General features: G+C 45.0%; 1 protein-coding gene across 4 annotated transcripts in view; it reads right to left on the reverse strand.

Annotated features, from left to right (window-relative positions):
* Nucleotides 1-868: 868 nt before the first annotated feature.
* The window catches only part of Cdc42se2 (CDC42 small effector 2), a 66,162-nt gene continuing 48,746 nt past the window's right edge, over nt 869-18,284 (reverse strand). For 3 of the 4 annotated variants that reach the window (XM_042688807.1, XM_042688805.1, XM_042688808.1), the window contains exons 3-5: nt 10,048-10,149; nt 3,964-4,078; nt 869-3,507 (exon numbers count right to left, since the gene is read on the reverse strand). In XM_042688807.1, coding sequence (XP_042544741.1) covers nt 3,980-4,078; nt 10,048-10,149 — 201 coding nt within the window. In that variant the 3' untranslated portion in view covers nt 869-3,507; nt 3,964-3,979. The remainder of the gene's footprint in view (nt 3,508-3,963; nt 4,079-10,047; nt 10,150-18,284) is intronic. The other variant, XM_042688806.1, reaches the window with a different exon arrangement.

The following is an 18,284-nucleotide window of genomic DNA, read 5'->3' on the forward strand; positions in this document are numbered from 1 at the left end:
TGTTTTAATGTCCTTTTCAGATCATTATCACAGAAACACAAATGGTCTTCCCCCCCCCCCTTGGACACAGGACCTCACTATGCACCCTAGGCTGGTCTCAAACTTGGGATTCTCTGGTTTGCTGTCACTCTACAGGGCCATGCCTCCAGTCCAGCTTTCTGCTGGCTAACTGGAGATGGGAATCTTAAGGAACTCTCTCTGACCTGGCTTTGATCTGAGATCTTCCAGTTCTGAGCCTCCCGAGTAGCTAAGATTACAGGGTGAGCCACCAGCGCTCAGCACCCATTGGGCTGTGAGTCATTCTGAAGATTACCTTCTCAATTTTGAATAATGAAGGTATGCTTTCATTTCTTCATTTGCCAATTGTGAGTATACGTGATTTTATGTACTAAAGATAAAGCTTCTACTAGACTTGTCTGTCCTTTCAGTTTTATTAGATTTTTAACATCAAAGTGTCTTGTTGTTCACATAGTATCTGTCACACATACGCGTAAGAGAAACAGAATCCATCACTGCACAGGTACACTCTTCTCCACCTGCTCCTCCACGTTATCTTTGGCCTTCTGTCCTGTGAATTGTCTTTCATATTTTCACTGAAAAGGCAGGTGAATATTGTACATATAATTCACTGTACAGCAAGGAGATGCGATGAGCTCTCGGCTTTTTTGGAGACTGTGTCTGGCTATGTAGTGACCTTGAACTCACCTTCTGGCATTACGGACATTCACCACTACTCCAGCTTGTCACGCCACTCTTACAGCAAAAAGTGATAAACTGTTTTTATACAAAAGAGGTCATTACTGAAAACACATAAAGAATTCCCTGAAAGACTAAAATAAATGAGAAAAAAAGGTAAATCAAACAAGGATTGAAAGAAAACATTTATTGAATCAAAATCAATACTTTCCTTTTAATATCTACAAGCCAATACTGAACTCACTTTATTCAAGAATGAACACAATGTACAAAAAAATTATGCTTATAATTATAAAAATATGTCAATTTTATCTTCTGGGTGCTGAGCAGAAGTCATTTTAAACAAAATCAAGGCAAACTTGTTCTCTAGAATAAAACTGCTTATAATTTAACAACAGAGGTGAAAGCGAACGCACTCATGAGGTGTGTGTGAAGGCCCACCAATAGCACTGCCTGGGCTGGCCACGGTCAGCACCTCCGCGCTAAGCCTCCAGTGCGCTTGCTGCCTGTATGGCGGAAACGCCTTTTACAGAATGCAGGTGGCTGCCCAGAGAGCCACGTGGAGATAAAAATCTTCATTCAATTCCTCTTGCTTGCCAGGTGTTAGCACATTTCACTGAAGTAACTGTTACGTATGAACAGCCTATTGGCTTCCACTTAAAAATGACACACACTGGGTAGGGGGCAACCCCACTGACGAGGGTGAGAATCTGCCCTCTGCGTGAAGGCGCTGGCGCAGCAGTGCTCAGGCCTCCAAAAGCCTCACGTGCAGGGCTGATCTTGGTTATTTTCTTATTTCTTGACTTTCCCCGCACCTTCCCAGGCACCGTGGGCCAGGCTCTTGCTCTTGCGCCCGGGGTCGGGCCGTGCTGAGCAGTTTAGGGCAGGGGTAAAGGCAGGACATGGAGAGGCGAGGGGAGGGCCAGCCTTTGGCTTCCCATGACGCAGGCTCCAACACTTGTGGGTCTTAGAGCAGCAAAAGTGATAGTAAATCAAATCTAACTTGGGGAAAAGGAGTAAGTTCCCTGTATGGTTGTTCCAGGAGTTAAGTGACATTACCAAAACTGTACCAATTTAAAAACTTAAAAAAAACTTAAAATGCATCAGTGCTGACAATGGCAAGAAAATCCAGTCCATCTGAAAATGTTTGCTGGCAGCAGAATGCTAAGCAGAATGACAATGGTCCTCAGGCACATTCTAGAACGCAGTGTCCACACCATCAATCAAACACAACAGACCAAGTTATTAAGCAAAATGCCCAACGCTTTTGTTTGACATATTCTCCCAGTGCTATGGACGGACACCTGCAGAGGCTCAGAACTGTGACACCGAAGCATGGCGGTCACCTGGCGCCCACTGGACTGGTGAACTAATCCAGAGGAATCGGGGAGGGTACCTCCACCTTGGCCTAAGCTAGCGCTTCTTGCTATTATTCCACAAGAAGGGGAAGAGGTGAGCCAAAGGGCTAGAAGCAGGCAAGCTCTCCTCTCCTACGGAGGCCCTCCGGGAGCTCAGCACTGCAGGAACCATTCCTCGTGGCCAGCAGGTAGTCAGGCCTGAACTGGACATGGGGTTTCAACACTTCAGCAACATAAATCACTCATTTTGGCTTAACATTTCATTCTAGTAGGGAAGAGAAACATGTATAGGAATATTTGAAGTATACAAAATTGGTGAACAATGAACATCCTTTGGAACCTGAGCAAAGACCTCTTGCCGAAACCGTCAAACTCACTGCACAGCTGGCTCTCACCGGCTGTGACCTAACCAGGCACTGCCTTGATCTTGGCAACATTCCTGGCCTCCAAACTATGTGGAATACCCAAGTCCAATGACTCTACTGGTTGCCGTTCAAAACTGAGGCTAGAAGTTCAACAGGCTACTTGCAGAAACAAATGGATGCCAAAATGTGAACCAGGATACAAGTAAAAAACGAGAGACCGAGTACACAAAGAATGAATGTGCTCACAATCAGACGATGAACATTTCAGCACAACACTCAGATACGCAACCACACCTGTTCACAACCACAGGCCCTTGCTCTCCAAATAAATACACTCAACATTTACAACCAAATGAATGCCTTATGAATGCACGCTTTCTCTTATTGCAGCGCTAATCAAAAAGACCAAAAAGCTATACTTCTAAAGAAGCTACAGTTGTCTTTGTCTACAGAACTGATGTGACTCAGTGCCACAGCTAAATTATCTCTAATAGCAGCAGGATCGTCGGCCCACAGCAGCCCAGGGCTGCTTGTCTCTGCCCCGCCGTGGGCTCCCATCAAAGCAACTCCATAAAGCATGCAGACATCTGCTGACGTTTCAAACAAATAAAAATGATCATTGTGCTTGTGGGTCTTATACCTTCCAAAATATACACACCTGGTGACAAGTGAACAAAACCATCACAGGCCATTGCTTACCAGTAAAATCCTAAGGCAAAGGGTTAGAGGCAGAAAGAAAAGGTTTTAAATGGGGGAAAAAAAAACAACAACTGCAAAACAATGCTAGCATTCACAAGAAAGATCATGCTAAGATCAGATCCACGTTGGTTCAACATTGAGAATTCAGCTACGATCCAAAGAACTCTGTCCAGAGTGTAAAGGCATGCATGCCGGGGGGAGGAAGTGCAGGGTTTGCCTGGCGGCGGCGGCGTCTTCAGAGCAGAACGGTAACGTCTCACTGGAGAATCGCAAGGTGAGCGGCTGCCGTCACACTTCTCTTTTATCATTAAAAATAAAAGAAACGCAATCACAAGACCAAAAAAAATGATAGAACAGCGGACAGAGATAATACAGAAATTCACAATGACCTATAAAACCAAGAGAAAAATCAAATTATTTTTACATTTTCAGGGTTCATTCTTAAAAGCAACCTTTCTTTTTTTCATTTGACTGCTTAATAATAAAGGATTTGTAAACAATAAAGAGCTAGCTATAAAATTAGTCTACTGACTACTCAAGATATCTGCAGCATCAATACTCAAAATAATTTCGTTGTTCTTAAAAAAGGACACAAGCACCATATTGGACCAAAAAATGTCAGGACAAGCCTTCTCAATGCCATTATCTTAAAGCAATTCAAGCCTTACAAGAAAAGCAAGCCCACACCTGCATTCAAGAGGCAGTAATGCCTGTGACTATCCCCCAAAAGCGCTGAGCTAAATTATGCTTGTCCTCACAGTAAGTTTCACAAGGACACACAGCAAATGAACTTCATGTGTAAACCCCAGGCTGCCTGAGGGCTGGCGGGGCGCTGCGGGACTCACCGAGAGGGGACCAGGGCTATCCGGCCTTCGTGTCCACCAGCTGCATCTGCACGTTGGCAGACATGCCTCCTCCGTAGCCCCCCTTGGACTGCATTTGGTTCTGAATGGAGCTGACCTGCAATGGGGCAAGAGCACAGGGGACGGACACAAAGTCAGGAGCCAGGTGCAGTGCAAAAGGGACTCTTTTTTGATAAGCTACTTTTTTATGAAACTATAATTTTTTTTTTTTTTTGGTCTGGTCATGGGGCCTGAACTCTAGGCCTGGGCGCTGTCCCTCAGCTCTTCAGCTCAAGGCTAGCAGCACTCTACCACTTGAGCCACAGCGCCACTTCCAGCTTTTTTTTTTTTTTCTGCTTATGTGGTGCTGAGGAATCAAACCCAGGGCCTCAGGCATGCAAGGCAAGCGGTCTACCACTGAGCCACCTTCCCAGCCCAGAAACTATAATTTTTTAATCGACATATTTTTGTGGTTTTAAGAGCAAATGGCGAGTAGCAATTCAAGTTGGGCTTTTTTGTTTTTCAGGTTTTTGTTGGGGTTTTTGGCCGGTCCTGGGGCTTGGATTCAGGGCCTGAGCTTCTTTGGCTCGAGGCCAGTCAGCACTCTACCACCTGAGCCACAGCACCACTTCTGGCTTTTTCTGTTTATGGAGAACTGAGGACTCGAACCCAGGGCTTCATGCATGTGAGGGAAGCACTCTATTACTAAGCCACATTCCCAGCCCTAGTAATTCAAGTTGTTAAAATATCTCTGGCCCCTTCTGCTGCTTCCTAAAGAAAAAATTCACTTTGTAACTCAGCGTACTTGGTAACACTTCACAGACAGAAATAAACAGATCAACTGCCCCTTTTTTAATCTCAAATACCTTAAATTTGCAGATGTCTTATATATCTGACCACTGTAATTACTCAAAATAAAACTCCAAAGCAAGAAAATATATATGAACCAAACTGGCTATCAGCTAGACTTAAATCATAAACTTATATAGTAAACTGCAGTTTTACTATTCTGATACAGTTTTTTAAAAACTCAAATAGTCCAAATTTACTTATGAATCCTGTAATTGGGGTAAATTTTTTATCCTCTGGAAACATCAAGTGCCTTATCTATACAATGGTAAGATGATATTCCAACCACATCACTACTTTCTGATAGGTAGGGAGTACAGAGGCTTAGGTATTCTGTTGAAACAAACACACATACCATCATCTTCTGCAAACCCTGAAGTGCTTCTATTTTTTTAATTATTGTTCCAATATCATTCCTATAAATTAGGAACATGTTGAAAACAGAGAATCAGTCAGGCCAGATGCCTGGATGTGGAAACCTAATAAGCAGGAAGGGTTTGGAGGTGATTTCTCACAGTAAAGAGATAAAGCACTGACTCCATTTGTCCTGCATCTGAACCCCAAGACTCCTGCAGCCTCCACACTGCTGAGCTCTGGGAGAGAAGAGATGAGATCCAATTGCTCATCAATCTAGTTGTCAAATGCTCACAGATCACTTACTATGATACAAACAAAGCATGGCATGGAAAGCGCATTTTTAACTGATTATCCTGAGTCAAAACAGTATTTACAAGAACGGAGGAAGACTTGCCTGTGTTATTTTTGGAATAAAACCATTCTTAAACATGCTAACAGAAGATAGAAATTTTATATATATATGAATACATAATATTATTCTATATAATATATGTGAATATGTGTCTGTATATATATAAATACAGAGGTGGGGGGGGACACGAGTGCACAGAATTTATTTAGCTCCAACAAGGTTTAAGTGTAAAACTAGCTCCTAAATGGATTTTTTTTTTGGAGGGGGGCAGGGGGGCCGGTCGTAGGGCTTAAACCCAGAGCCTGGGCACCGGCTCCACTCTTTTTCACTCAAGGCTAGCTCTCTACCACTTTGAGCCACAGCACCATTTCTGGTTTCCTAGTTAATTGGAGCTGAGTGTCATGGTCTTTCCTGCGTGGGCTGACTTCAAACTGCAATCCTCAGGTCTCAGCCTCCTGAGTAGCTAGGATTAAGGCCTGAGCCACCAGCACCTGGCACCTAAATGTGTATATCTCTACTGATCTGGAAATTTTATTCGTGTTTCTACATACAACGTTACCATAGTATCTAAATTCACATTAATCACATGACTAAGAGTATAGAAAAACTGAGTTTTACATCCCATTATTTTAAGGTCTTTAAGTAAACTTAGTTTAAAGCAGTTTGAGGCAATCCCTGTGTCGATCCAAATTCATTAACTAGCACTGTTTATATAGCACCAAATAATTTCTCACCCAATATAGCATACCAGCTCTGTAATAATTTATGCCTATTTAAAAGCAAAATTTTTGAGTTTATACTGGGCATGATAATGTCACATATGCCCTAAAGAAAGTTAATAAAAGTTAATTGTACAATGCCAACTAAAGGACTAGCATTTCCTAAGAGGTGCTGGAAGTCTGGGTGCTGGGTGAATTACTTTGCTGTGGAAGCACAGTATTTGAAAGCAGGGTTATAGGACCGCAAGGATCACGGACCCCTGTTCTGTAACTTTGAGAAGAGCCATGAATTTAGAAAGGGAAGAATGAGAAGAAGTCATTGGACTACTCCATATACAGCCCAGGAAAGGCTGCCCCATCTCCACAATGCCGCTCAGCTCTCGGAGCATGCAGACGTTGACAGAAGCATTGCAGTCACTGCCGCTGGCTAGGAGCGTGCAAGTGGGAATCATCAGTGATACTTTTAGGAAACTTCCTAAGTGAAGGATCTTCCCAACAGCAAGAGCTCAGTACTGCTCAGGGCACTTATTTTTTTTTTTGGGGGGGGGGAAGAAGAGAGAGAATGTTCTTTGGTGTTTGTGTTACTGAGCTTTGCTCAGGACCTTAAAATTCCACTGGCACTCTACCACTTAATCCATGCCTCCAGCCTGGCTTTTGTTTGTTATTGTTGGTCATGGGACCTGAACTCTGGGCCTAGGTGCTGTCCCTCAGCTCTTCAGCTCAAGACTAGTGCTCTACCGCTTGAGCCACAGCACCACTTCCGGCTTTTTCGGCTTATGTGGTGCTGAGGAATCGAATCCAGGGCCTCATGCATGCAAGGCAAGCGCTCTACCACTGAGCCACCCTTCCAGCCCCCAGCTTGGCTTTTTGATAGTTGTTTTCTTTCTTTTTAGGTCCAAGATGGACTCAAACTAGGTACCTGATGCTCTCATTCATTGATTAGTGCTTTATCAACTAAGACATGCCTCCAACCCGGATGGCTGTTTGGGAGGTGGAGTCTCCCAGATTTCTATGTCCATAAGCATCTGGGTCTCAGCCTCCTGAGGAGCTAGGACGAAGGCATGAGCCACAGGCAGGTCTTCACTGCTCTCTTTTGACAGCAACGTAACCCTTAACCCACCACAAAAGCAGTCAAGAAAAACAATGTGCTTTTCCTACAGATTTAAAACTAACAAGCTGTTTCCTTTCCAGGAAGTTTCAAGCATCATTTCTTTGCTTACCTAGTAACTGAAGTAACAAAGGGCTTTGTGGTATCCAGGATACCCATCCACTATTTTCAAAGTCCTCAATCCCTTGGTTAAGTTAACTAATGCCATCCAGTATGTCAGAATAAAATAGAGCATTCTGCTTTTATAAAAAACCTTACTGATCTGAGCCAGGCGCCAGTGGTTCACACCTATAATCCTAATTATTCAGGAGGCTGAGATCTGAGGACTACAGTCCGAAGCCAGCCCTGGCAGAAAAGTCTGTGAGACTTACCAATTAATCACAGAAAAAGCCGGAAATGACATTGTGTCTCAAGTGGTAGAGTGCTACCCCTGAGCACAAAGAGGCTCAAAGACAGTGCCCAGACCCTGAGTTCAAGCCCTAGGATGGGAAAAATGTTCTGTTCTAAACAATAAGGGACCATCTAAACATCTATTTACATTAGATTTGGGGAAAAGAAACACTCAGATTTAGTAGCTGGCTTAAGGTAAAACCTGGAAGGCATTATAAGCCTTTATCTGGTCCTGCTTCTTTTATATTGCTTTCTATTTCTGACTGTCTCTCTGTGGGCAGTGCTGTCATTTGAACTCAGGGCCTTCCCCTGTGCTTTGCCACCTGAGCCCCAGCCCTTTTCTCCGTTTTCGGTTAGGGCGCATCTTTGCCAGGGCCAGCCGAGGCCTCCCACTTACTGGGGTTGCAGGCGGGAGCCTCCCGCCTGGCTCTGCCTCTTTCTTAAATGAAAATGAAAGAATAAAAGCCACTTTCAGAAGGACAAATCTTGCGTGATTTCACAGAGCATACACAAGACTGTTGGAAGGAAGAAGTGAATGACCAGCAAGAACATGGGGGAGAAAGGAAAGCATGATACAATTACAATTCAGGGGTGAATATAATCCAAACACCTGTGTATGATACATATGAAAACAGCTTGATCAGAGCTACTAAAATCAGACAGGATGAATCTGATGGATTTAGAACCTTGTATCTATGTGTGGAAATGGCTGTGAAGTCCTATGTACAATTAATTTACGCTAATAAGGACAAAGCCTGGTTCCTGAGATCTGAGGATTGTGGTTTGAAGCCACCCCAGGCAGAAAAGTCCCTATGAGATTCTCATCTCCAATTAACCACAAAAAGAAGTAGAGCTGAGGCTCAAGTGGTAGAATACTAGCCTTGGGCACAAGAACAGCACCCAGGCCCAGAGTTCAAGTCCCAGGACCAGTCAAAAAAAAAAAAAAAAAAGACAAGAAAAGAGTTCAGCTGAGTGAAACCAAAGTCTATTCTGAAATGTGCTAAAGTCTCTATAAAAGACAGCAAAGTAGTCAGTGCCAGTGGCTCAAGCCTGTAATCCTAGCTACTCAGGCAAAATAAATAAATAGCAAAGAGATTTCCTTATTTCAGGTTTTTCATTTCCTACTACCAAATAAGACCAACGATCACTGCCTTGAACTAAAGGACGTTGAGAACTTGATAATTATTCTAACCACCAGGTAAAGGGTGACACTTTACAAAGTACATGTAGTTCAAAGTTTGTAAAAGGAAAATAAGTGAACTTAGAACAAGAAGAGATGATTATCTAAAGGCTGCTCCAAGTCCCTTTGGCAACAGCATGAGAAGGAATGATAACCTCTACTCTGAACTCAAATCCTTCAGACTTTCCAAGTACTCATTCAAGAGGAAGGAGGCGGCTGGGGAAGGTGGCTTAGTGGTAGAGTGCTTGCCTAGCATGTATGAAGCCCTGGTTCCATTCCTTAGTACCACATACACAGAAAAAGCCAGAAGTGGCACTGTAGCTCTGTAGCTCAAGTGGTAGATAACTAGCCTTGAGCATGGAGAGAGAGGCTCATGGACAGTGCCCAGGCCCTGGGTTCAAGCCCCAGGACGAGCGCGGGGGGGAGGGAGGAGCAATAATAAAAACACACACACACACACACACAAAACCCAACCTTTTTTTTTTTTTTGGTCCGTCATAGGGCTTGAACGCTGTCCCTGCACTCTTCAGCTCAAGGCGAGCACTCTACCTACTGCCTGAGCCACAATGCCACTTCTGGTTTTCTAGTGGTTTTTATTGGAGATAAGAGTCTCATGGACTTTCCTGCCCAGGCTGGCTTTGAACCGCGATCCTCAGACCTCAGCCTCCTGAGTAGCTAGGATTACAGGCGTGAGCCACCGGCGCCTAGCCCCCAACTGTTTTCTTATCTGCTCTTCCAGGCTCACCTATATTCAGTCACTGCTCGCGTCTGCAGGGATGCTTCCCAGGAGTCCTAAGGAAACAACAGCCCAGGTGCTAGACTCCCTTATTTACAACGGTGGGGTCCCCACACGGAATCTCTAGCTTAACTTTTTTTAAAATAAGTTTTTATTGTGAAAATATCTCTAGCTTACTTATCCTACTTATTAATACAAGATACATAACATGTAACTAAGCTGTTAATATTGTTTAGAAGTAATGACAAGAGAAGATGCAGTGATTGAAGGACAAATGTATTTATCCTTGGTCTCTCCAAATTCATTTGGCATGGTGCTGCTCACAGGCACCGACCTGTCACTCAGGTTTCACATGACTGCGCCCCGGGCCCTATGAGCCCTTCCCAACACACTTACAGAATTCATCCCGCTGAACAGGTCTCCGGATCCCACGTGAGCCGTGTGCACAAAGTTTGTGGGCTCTCCAATCATACTCCGGTCAATCCGCCGTCGCCGTTTCTGAAGTACAAAGAATATGTTGAGAAAATGATCTTATTATTCTTCTATGGATAAATGACTCTGTTAATGACTTGTGACCACACAACAAAAATGCCGCAGACCACCACAATCAACACATCTGAAATCCACAAAAGGAGTATTCTCAGGAAGAAATGGCTAAGTAAAACAACAGGTTATTATTGAGAAGGAAGGACTGATTAGCTGTAGCTCTGGTATCCCTGTGTGATCCGCACAAAGCCCTCACGTGGCTTCTCACGCCACAGGTAACAGGGCTGACGCTGTGAAGTCCAGGGAGGTTCATCTCACACAACTGCAAACTGGATGCGTATACTTTTAAGTCTCATAGGAAGGAAGAAAGGAAGGGAGGGAAGGAGGGAGGGAGAGAGAGGGAAGGAGGGAGGGAGGGAGGGAGGGAGATAACAAAGCCAGGAAGAAAGGATTTTGAAGGCTTTCACCATAAAAGAAATAAATGAGGAAATAAATATTTAATCGGATTTAAACATTATACAAGATTTATGTTAAAAATAATTCTTTAAATGAGAGAAATGTAAAATTATGGTCACATTATCAGTGAAGGATACAGTGTGATTTGGTCTACTTAAGCATCAGCACTACTGCTCACACTTGGTTTTTTTTTTTTTTTTGGGTCCGGTCATGCTCACACTTGGATGTGATCATCTGGGTGACAGCCTGCCCTTTCCACACGGGAATGCGCCTGTGCTTGCTTGTCTGGTCTGTGCTGGCTGGGACAGACACTTTGGTACAAAGTCAACGAAGCTGAGGTGCTTACTGGCTCAGGGATACCTGACAACTACTTTTTTTTTTTGGGGGGGGGGGGGTTGGGGGGGAGGATCTTGTTATGTTTCCAGGACCGGCCTCTAACTCACATGCTCCTGCATCAGCCTCTTGGCTACAGGGATGGATGACAGGCCTGGCCGGCTCTGGCAACTGTTTACTGTTTGTTATTTGCTGTTTACTGTTCCCAGGAACCAGACTCCAATCACAGGGTTTGTTCTCACCAATCCACTCACTCACTTGCGTATTTCCTCACCCTGGCTGCTGTGTTTCAGTGATCACCTGAGATTTTTCCAGAGACAAAGGTTATCTTCCATCAGCCCTGAGTCTTCCTTCACTCCTCAGTTATGGCTTGGTAACTGCGCTCTGTTTCAACACAGGCCTTCTGTTTTAATGAAATTTTTCTTCTATTATTGCTCTAATTATACTGCTGGTGCTCTTCTTACTCTAGAGGTCCTGCTGTGTGTGTGTGTCTGTGTGTGTGTCTGTGTGTGTGTCTGTGTCTGTAAGAGACAGACAGAAAGGAGGTCATCCAAGTTTCTCATGTTTTCATCCATAAATTTCTCTTTATGATTTCTTTGTAATGGAAAATAATACAACTTCATCTCCTTCAGAAAACATCCACAAACTTTTTCTTTATTAAAGGTTAAAAAGTAAACACTCTAAGTTTGCAGGCCAATACAGCATCTTTCGTAGCTTTGTCTCAATTATGCCGCTGCGGGACACACAAAAGTTAAAACAGAGTATGAATAAACAAATGTGGCTGTGTGCCAGGAAATTTTTATTTACAGTAGGTGGCAGGTGAGATTTGGTCTATATGTATTCATTTTGCTGACCTACGCTATAAATAAGTAATCTCTTCAGTAGGAGCAACAGTTTATTTTCATGGTTATATGTTAAGAGCTTTTTCTCTGTAGGGCCATTGAAGTACTTTTTACATCTCCTTGAGGACTTGTACTACGGGTTGTCATTTTCCCCCCTATAAGTCTGGAACACTAGGGAGGAAAATAGCCTCCAAATTAAGCTCTTCTGAGAGTCCTTAGAAGGACTAGTAGGGGGCTGGGAAGGTGGCTCAGTGGAAGAGTGCTTGCCTTGCAAGCCAGAGGCCCTGGGTTCAATTCCTCAGCACCACATAAGCAAAAAGCAAAAAGCCGGAAGTGGTGCTGTGGCTCAAGTGGTAGAGCGCTAGCCTTGAGCTGAAGAGCTGAGGGACAGCGCCCAGGCCCAGAGTTCAGGCCTCACAACCGGACCCAAAAAAAAAAAAAAAGACAAAACAACAAAAAAGTCTGGTAAAGTGGGGAGCCTTGGCTCATGCCTGCAATCCTAGCTACTCAGGAGGCAGAGATCTGAGGATGCGCACAAAGCCAGCACAGGACAAGAACTCATAACATGTGACACTCTTATCTCCAATTAACCGCAGAAAACAGGAAGGAGTGCTATGCTCCAGTGGTGAAGCACTCGCCTTGAGCTGAAGAGCTGAGGGACAATACCCAGGCTGCCCAGAGTTCAAGCCCCACGACCAACAAAAACAAAAAAAAAGCCAGTATTTGTCTCACACACCATGAACATTTAAGGGCATCACACTTTTCTGGTGTGCAGTTTTAAGAATTCAAGATAGAGGGCTGGGAATGTGGCTTAGTGGTAGAGTGCTTGCCTTGCATGCATGAAGCCCTGGGCTTCAGCACCACATAAGCAGAAAAAGCCGGAAGTGGTGCTGTGACTCAAGTGGTAGAGCACTAGCCTTGAGCTGAAGAGCTGAGCGACAGCGCCCAGGCCTAAAGTTTAGACCCTACGACAAAAAAAAAAAAAAAAAAAAAAAAAAAAGCTTAAGAGATGCAATGGGAACTTCAGGTCAGGCAAATCACAGTCCAGGCATATGCTTGGGCAAGATAAAAAACCAAAAATCCAGCACACCAAAAGGATTGGAAGCTTGGCTTTAGTGGTAGAGTACCTGCCTAGCAATTACAAGGTCCTAAATTCAAAACTCAGTTCTGTCAAAATAAAATAAATAAATGATTGTTGGACCCCAGTCTCTTTCTGGGGGTCACTCTCTGTATTGATATGTAATTTACCACTGCCATCCACTATGATGTGACATTGACAGAGAGGACCCTGGTCAGGCAGCATGTCCTTAAACCTCCAGCACTGTGAGCTAAATAAACCTCCTTTGTTTATAAAGTTATCTGCCTCAGGTATTTCATTATGCTAATACAAATCTGAAGGCCCTTCCGGATAATTCTGGTCCCTGGCCAAAGCATAGATTTCTGACTTGAGGTTGTGATTTAACACCTAGGCCTGCCTGCCCCCTCCCCCTACAATGCATAATGCAAAAGTTGGGGGAACCTAGCACTTTCCCCACAACCCTGAGCCTCAGTGCCTCCTCTGTGAAAATAACTCTGATGGGTTAAAAAAAACAAAAAACAAACAGGAAGCATGCAAAGGGCGCTTTGTTCCAGTGTTTCCTGGAAACCCTTCATTCCTCACAGGGAACTTTAGTATGCCAGCCATCAAGGTAGTTCTTGCCAGATTGAAAACTTTTTTTTTTGGTCAGTCCTGGGGCTTGAACTCAGTGCCTGGGTACTGTCCCTGAGATTTTTTTGCTCAAGGCAAAAGCATCACTTCTGGCTTTTTCTGTGTAAGTGGTACTGAGGACTCAAACCCAGGGCGGGCTTCATGCATGCTAGGCAAGCACTCTATCACTAAGCCACCTTTTCAGACCTAAAACATTTTTTATTCTGTAAAAAAATCAGGAATTGGAGACATAGTTGTGTTAGTGTGGGGAGGATTAAGCTCCCATGGCATTTCTGCATTAACTATCAGAGAAACATCATCATCATCAATGAATGGGTAATTTAGAGTAGACACAGGAACAGGCAATGGAAAGGTTATTTTTCAAAGGATCTGCTACAGTTTCAATCCTGTTTGCATACAAATCTAAACCAACGGAAAGTATACTTCTTGGACAATTGACTGAATATGATGATAGGAATTCTCTCCAATTTTATTTATTTGTTTATTTTTGCCAGTTCTGGGGCTTGAAGTCAGGGCCTGAGCACTGTCCCTGAGCTCTTTTTGCTCAAGACTAGCACTCTACCACTAGCGCTACAGCGCCACTTCTGGCTTTTTCTGTGTATGTGGAATCGAACCAGGGCTTCATGCATGCTAGGCAAGCACTCTACCACTAAGCCACCTTCCCAGGCTTCCAATTTATTTTGCAATGTGGCAATAACCTCTCATTATTTCAAAGACTTCTGACTCATCAATGAAAAAGAATGAGCTACCAATAAAGGCTAACACATGAATGAATTTCAAAAAGTGAAAGCACATGGGAAGATAGTCTATTATTCCATTAATAGGAAATTGTAGAAAGTACAGAAATGGATACTTGAAAGGGGTGGGTTGAGGCCGGGCGCTGGTGGCTCATGCCTGTAATCCTAGCTTCTCAGGAGGCTGAGATCTGAGGATCGCGGTTCAAAGCCAGCCCGGGCAGGAGAGACCGTGAGACTCCTATCTCCAATAAACCACCAGAGGCGCTGTAGCTCAAGTGGTAGAGCGCTCGCTTTGAGCTGAAGAGCTGAGAGACAGCGCCCAGGCCCAGAGTTCAAGCCCCACGGCCGACCAAAAAAAAAAAAAAAAAAGAAAGGGGTGGAGGGGTTAATGAGTGAAGGGAAGTAGTGGTGGCGAGTGCAGTCAAAAAGCTCCGTGCATACCCGACAAAATTTAGAAACGTGAGGGAAAGGGAGGGTTGGGCAGGATAGGTAAGAATGTTGAAAAGGTGACACTAACCAAGACAGACTGTACTCATACCCTGCTTTATAGAGTGGCGTTTCCTTTATACAACTACTTATAAGGTTTATTTTTTAATTTTTAAATACAAACGTATCTGGTGACAGAAGGCAGGCCTGTGGCTGCGTGGAGGAGGAGGAGGGGCTGGCACGGTGGGCATGTTGTCCTGCCCGGGGCAGTTCCACAGGTTATGTCAAACATCATCAAACTGGACCCTTTAAATATGACATTTCCTTTATATCAACTACTACAAAGAGGTTAAAAAAGAATGCTTACGCTGTGAGTATAGCTCAGGGATAGGGCACTTGCTCAGCGTATTCAAGGCCACGAATGGGTGTAAGGAATCCTTTACATCGTTTGTATTTTAGAGATACACTTATGATTTGTGATCTCTAGAATGCACTTTGAAGTATCCAATGCGGGGAAGGGGTAGGCAGAAACAAAAAGCCCCCTCTGTCGAGCATTAGTTGGGTGCCGCCTAGACAGAGGGAGAGACACTCCTCTACTGCCATCCGAGCACGGAAGTTTGAAAAACTGGTGCTAATGCACTTCTCTTCCTGCTCTTCTCTAACTTTACTTGAAGACTTAGGCATCAGGTACTAGTAATACCAGAGGATAATGCACATGCATGGTGAATGTAGTATTTATTATTTCACGCCTGACTCCCATCAGAACTTACTCTTGTTCTCTTTCCTTCTCATGCCTTCCATTTCTAAAGTAACTCCCTACTTATTCCTGTCTTCCTCCCAGAACTACTACCACAAATACCTTGCTAACAGGATTTAAGTTTCTTTAAAAGTGTAACAGAGCTAACACACATGCCTAGCGACAGTCTCAGTTAACAAGGCCTTTTCTTGGGGGATGGGGGGGATTGCTGGTTCTGGGGCTGAAATTCAGGGCCTGGGGATTGTTACTAAGCTTTGCCGCTCAGGGCTAGCACTGTACTAAGTGAGCCACAACTCCAGTTCTAAGTTTTTGGTGGAAAATCCCATGAGATTTTTCCCTCCTAGGCTGGCTTTGAACCTTGATCCTCAGATCTCTGCCTCCTGCTTAGCTAGGACTATAGGCAAGCACCATCAGCGACTGGTATTCTTATGCCTCACCCAGTAGCCCACATGGAATGCTACTCTGAAAAGAACCCAGACCAGCAACAGAATGGCCGCCACAGCGAGGTGAGGGGCAGCGCGCAGTGTGGCTCAGGCCTTTCTGCTTCATCTGCCAGTTCCCTCAGCTCTGCTCTCCCTCCTCCTGAGTCAGTTGGTGGGAGGCTGGGAGCAGCAGAGCTGGAAGGGGAGGCCTTCCATCATGCCCTGGGTCTCTAGAGGATCAGCCATCCACTCACAAAAACACAGCTCCTCAGATCCACTGAATTCCCTTTGGCAACACCCCAACTTTTGTGTGCGTACCTGTTTCTGAGACAGACTCTCACTAGGTGGCCTTTAGATAGCCAAGGCCAACTCACACTTCTACAGCCTCAGCCTCAGAATGCAGGATTACAGATAAGCACCACCACACCCAGCTCTGTTCTCTTTATTTTTTAAGCAACCCCTACCGGCTGGCCTTGCATCCTACGGCCTTGCATCCTACGTGGACTAAACCGCAAGTCAGTGATGATAAGAGGCTAATCAGGGGTTGCCGTGGGCTCGCTGTTCTGCTGCTTCTCCACAAGAGAGATGGGGAGGAACACACAGTTCACTGTAGTGACAGCGTCCACAGGACAACTGGCCTGGACCGAAAAATGACTAGGCAAATTTCATATTCTAAAGTCAGAATGGAAAAATCAGACAAGATTATTATTTTTTTTTTTTTTAGGTCCGGTCGTGGGGCCTGAACTCTGGGCCTGGGCGCTGTCCCTCAGCTCTTCAGCTCAAGGCTAGCGCTCTACCACTTGAGCCACAGCACCACTTCCGGCTTTTTTCTTTTTGCTTATGCGGTGCTGAGGAATCGAACCCAGGGCCTCAGGCATGCAAGGCAAGCGCTCTACCACTGAGCCACCTTCCCAGCCCACAAACAAGATTATTCTGAGATGATTCTTCCAAGACCTTTTCTGGCTTCCTGGTGACCCCTGGCCCTTATCTGTGGCAACTGGTGCTCTCCAGGGTATTCTAGGTACTTTTTCTGTCTCAAGTATGCACCTTACTGACTCGATGCTAAAGATTATCCATCCTATTTTCTGGACTTTATAAATGTGACTGCTTAATTCGCTGTACGCTCTCCACTTGACGGTTGACAGGACAGTGAAACTTGCTGTCCCTTCAAAATGAAGTGCATCACTCGGTGTCGCAACCCCCTCTTCACTCCTCCTGTGGTAAACCACCACCCACCTCCCTCCAGCACCCTTCTGTCTGCAAAGCGGAACCTCCCCCTCCCTCCATCCCCACTTCACTGCCACACACACACACACACACACACACACACACACACACACACACACACACACACACACACACTGCCGGCGCCCCATCCCTCCTGCACAGCACAGCTCCCCCCCAACAGTCTCCATCCTCTACCTACATGTGTCTTTTAAACATGATATGTGGCTGAATCAGTGGCGTGTTAAAATGCTGCAGTGGCGTTCCCACACACTCAGGACAAATGCAAACCCCACGATCCATGAAGTCCGGTGTCTGCTGATGCTTCTGTGGCGCGCTCCCCTGCGTCCTGACCTGCGTGCGACTCACAGGTCTAAACGTGCTATGCACTCTCACCTGACTGGCCAGCTTTCCCTGCAATGGTCAGGGCCAGTGCCCAAACCATGCTCTCCGGGGTACCCAGTGCGTTTGCCTCTAACAAAGTAAAATTTGCATATCATACAGATTTAAATGGCTCCCTGGCCCATAAATGCTCCTCCACAGTCACCAACAAAATGTGAATTTGGGCCAGGGGCGGAGCTCCCTAGGCAGCATGCACTGCAGATGCATTACAATGTATCTGTTCCATTCCATTTCCAACAGGACCTAGAGATAAACTGACGGAGAGTAGGCAACAAAATGGTAGTTGAATGAAGAATAAAGGGCTTTTTAAAGAAACAAAGGTGAGGCCTGAGGTTCAAGTGGTAGAACACCCTGTCTAGTAAGTGAGGGGTCCTGAGTTCAAATCCCATCACTGTCCAAAAAGAAAACAATCCTAAATAGCTATCAACAATGTCAGATTTTTATTTAATATTATGACCAAACATTTCTGAAAGACTGTATCCTATATGGAAGGTATTAAGAATGCAGTGTCAGCTTCAGCTGAGTTTGTTTCAGCACAGGAATTGCTCAGCGTTGGGGTAGCGGTCTGTTTCACAGTGGTGCTATCTCTGTGAAGGTTTGTTTCGTTTTCCACACTGGGTGGGGATCCTCTAAAGCAGGCTTCACCACCCTCGGCGCCCTTCCGAGCCCCTCAGGAAAGGCTACCTAGCACTAGTTGCTGGGCTCTAGGCGCACAACTTCCTATCCAGCAAGTTCGGGGTGGGGCTGGAATCTGCACACAGCACAAGATTGCCACTGATGACTCAGTGGCTCGGGAACCCTGGCCCAAAGGCTGAGCGGCTCCAGCGCAGTGACGGGTGA

This window comes from Dipodomys spectabilis, unplaced genomic scaffold, assembly GCF_019054845.1.
Source record: "Dipodomys spectabilis isolate Male_0828 unplaced genomic scaffold, ASM1905484v1 ptg000119l, whole genome shotgun sequence".
NCBI classification, from domain to species: Eukaryota; Metazoa; Chordata; class Mammalia; order Rodentia; family Heteromyidae; genus Dipodomys; species Dipodomys spectabilis.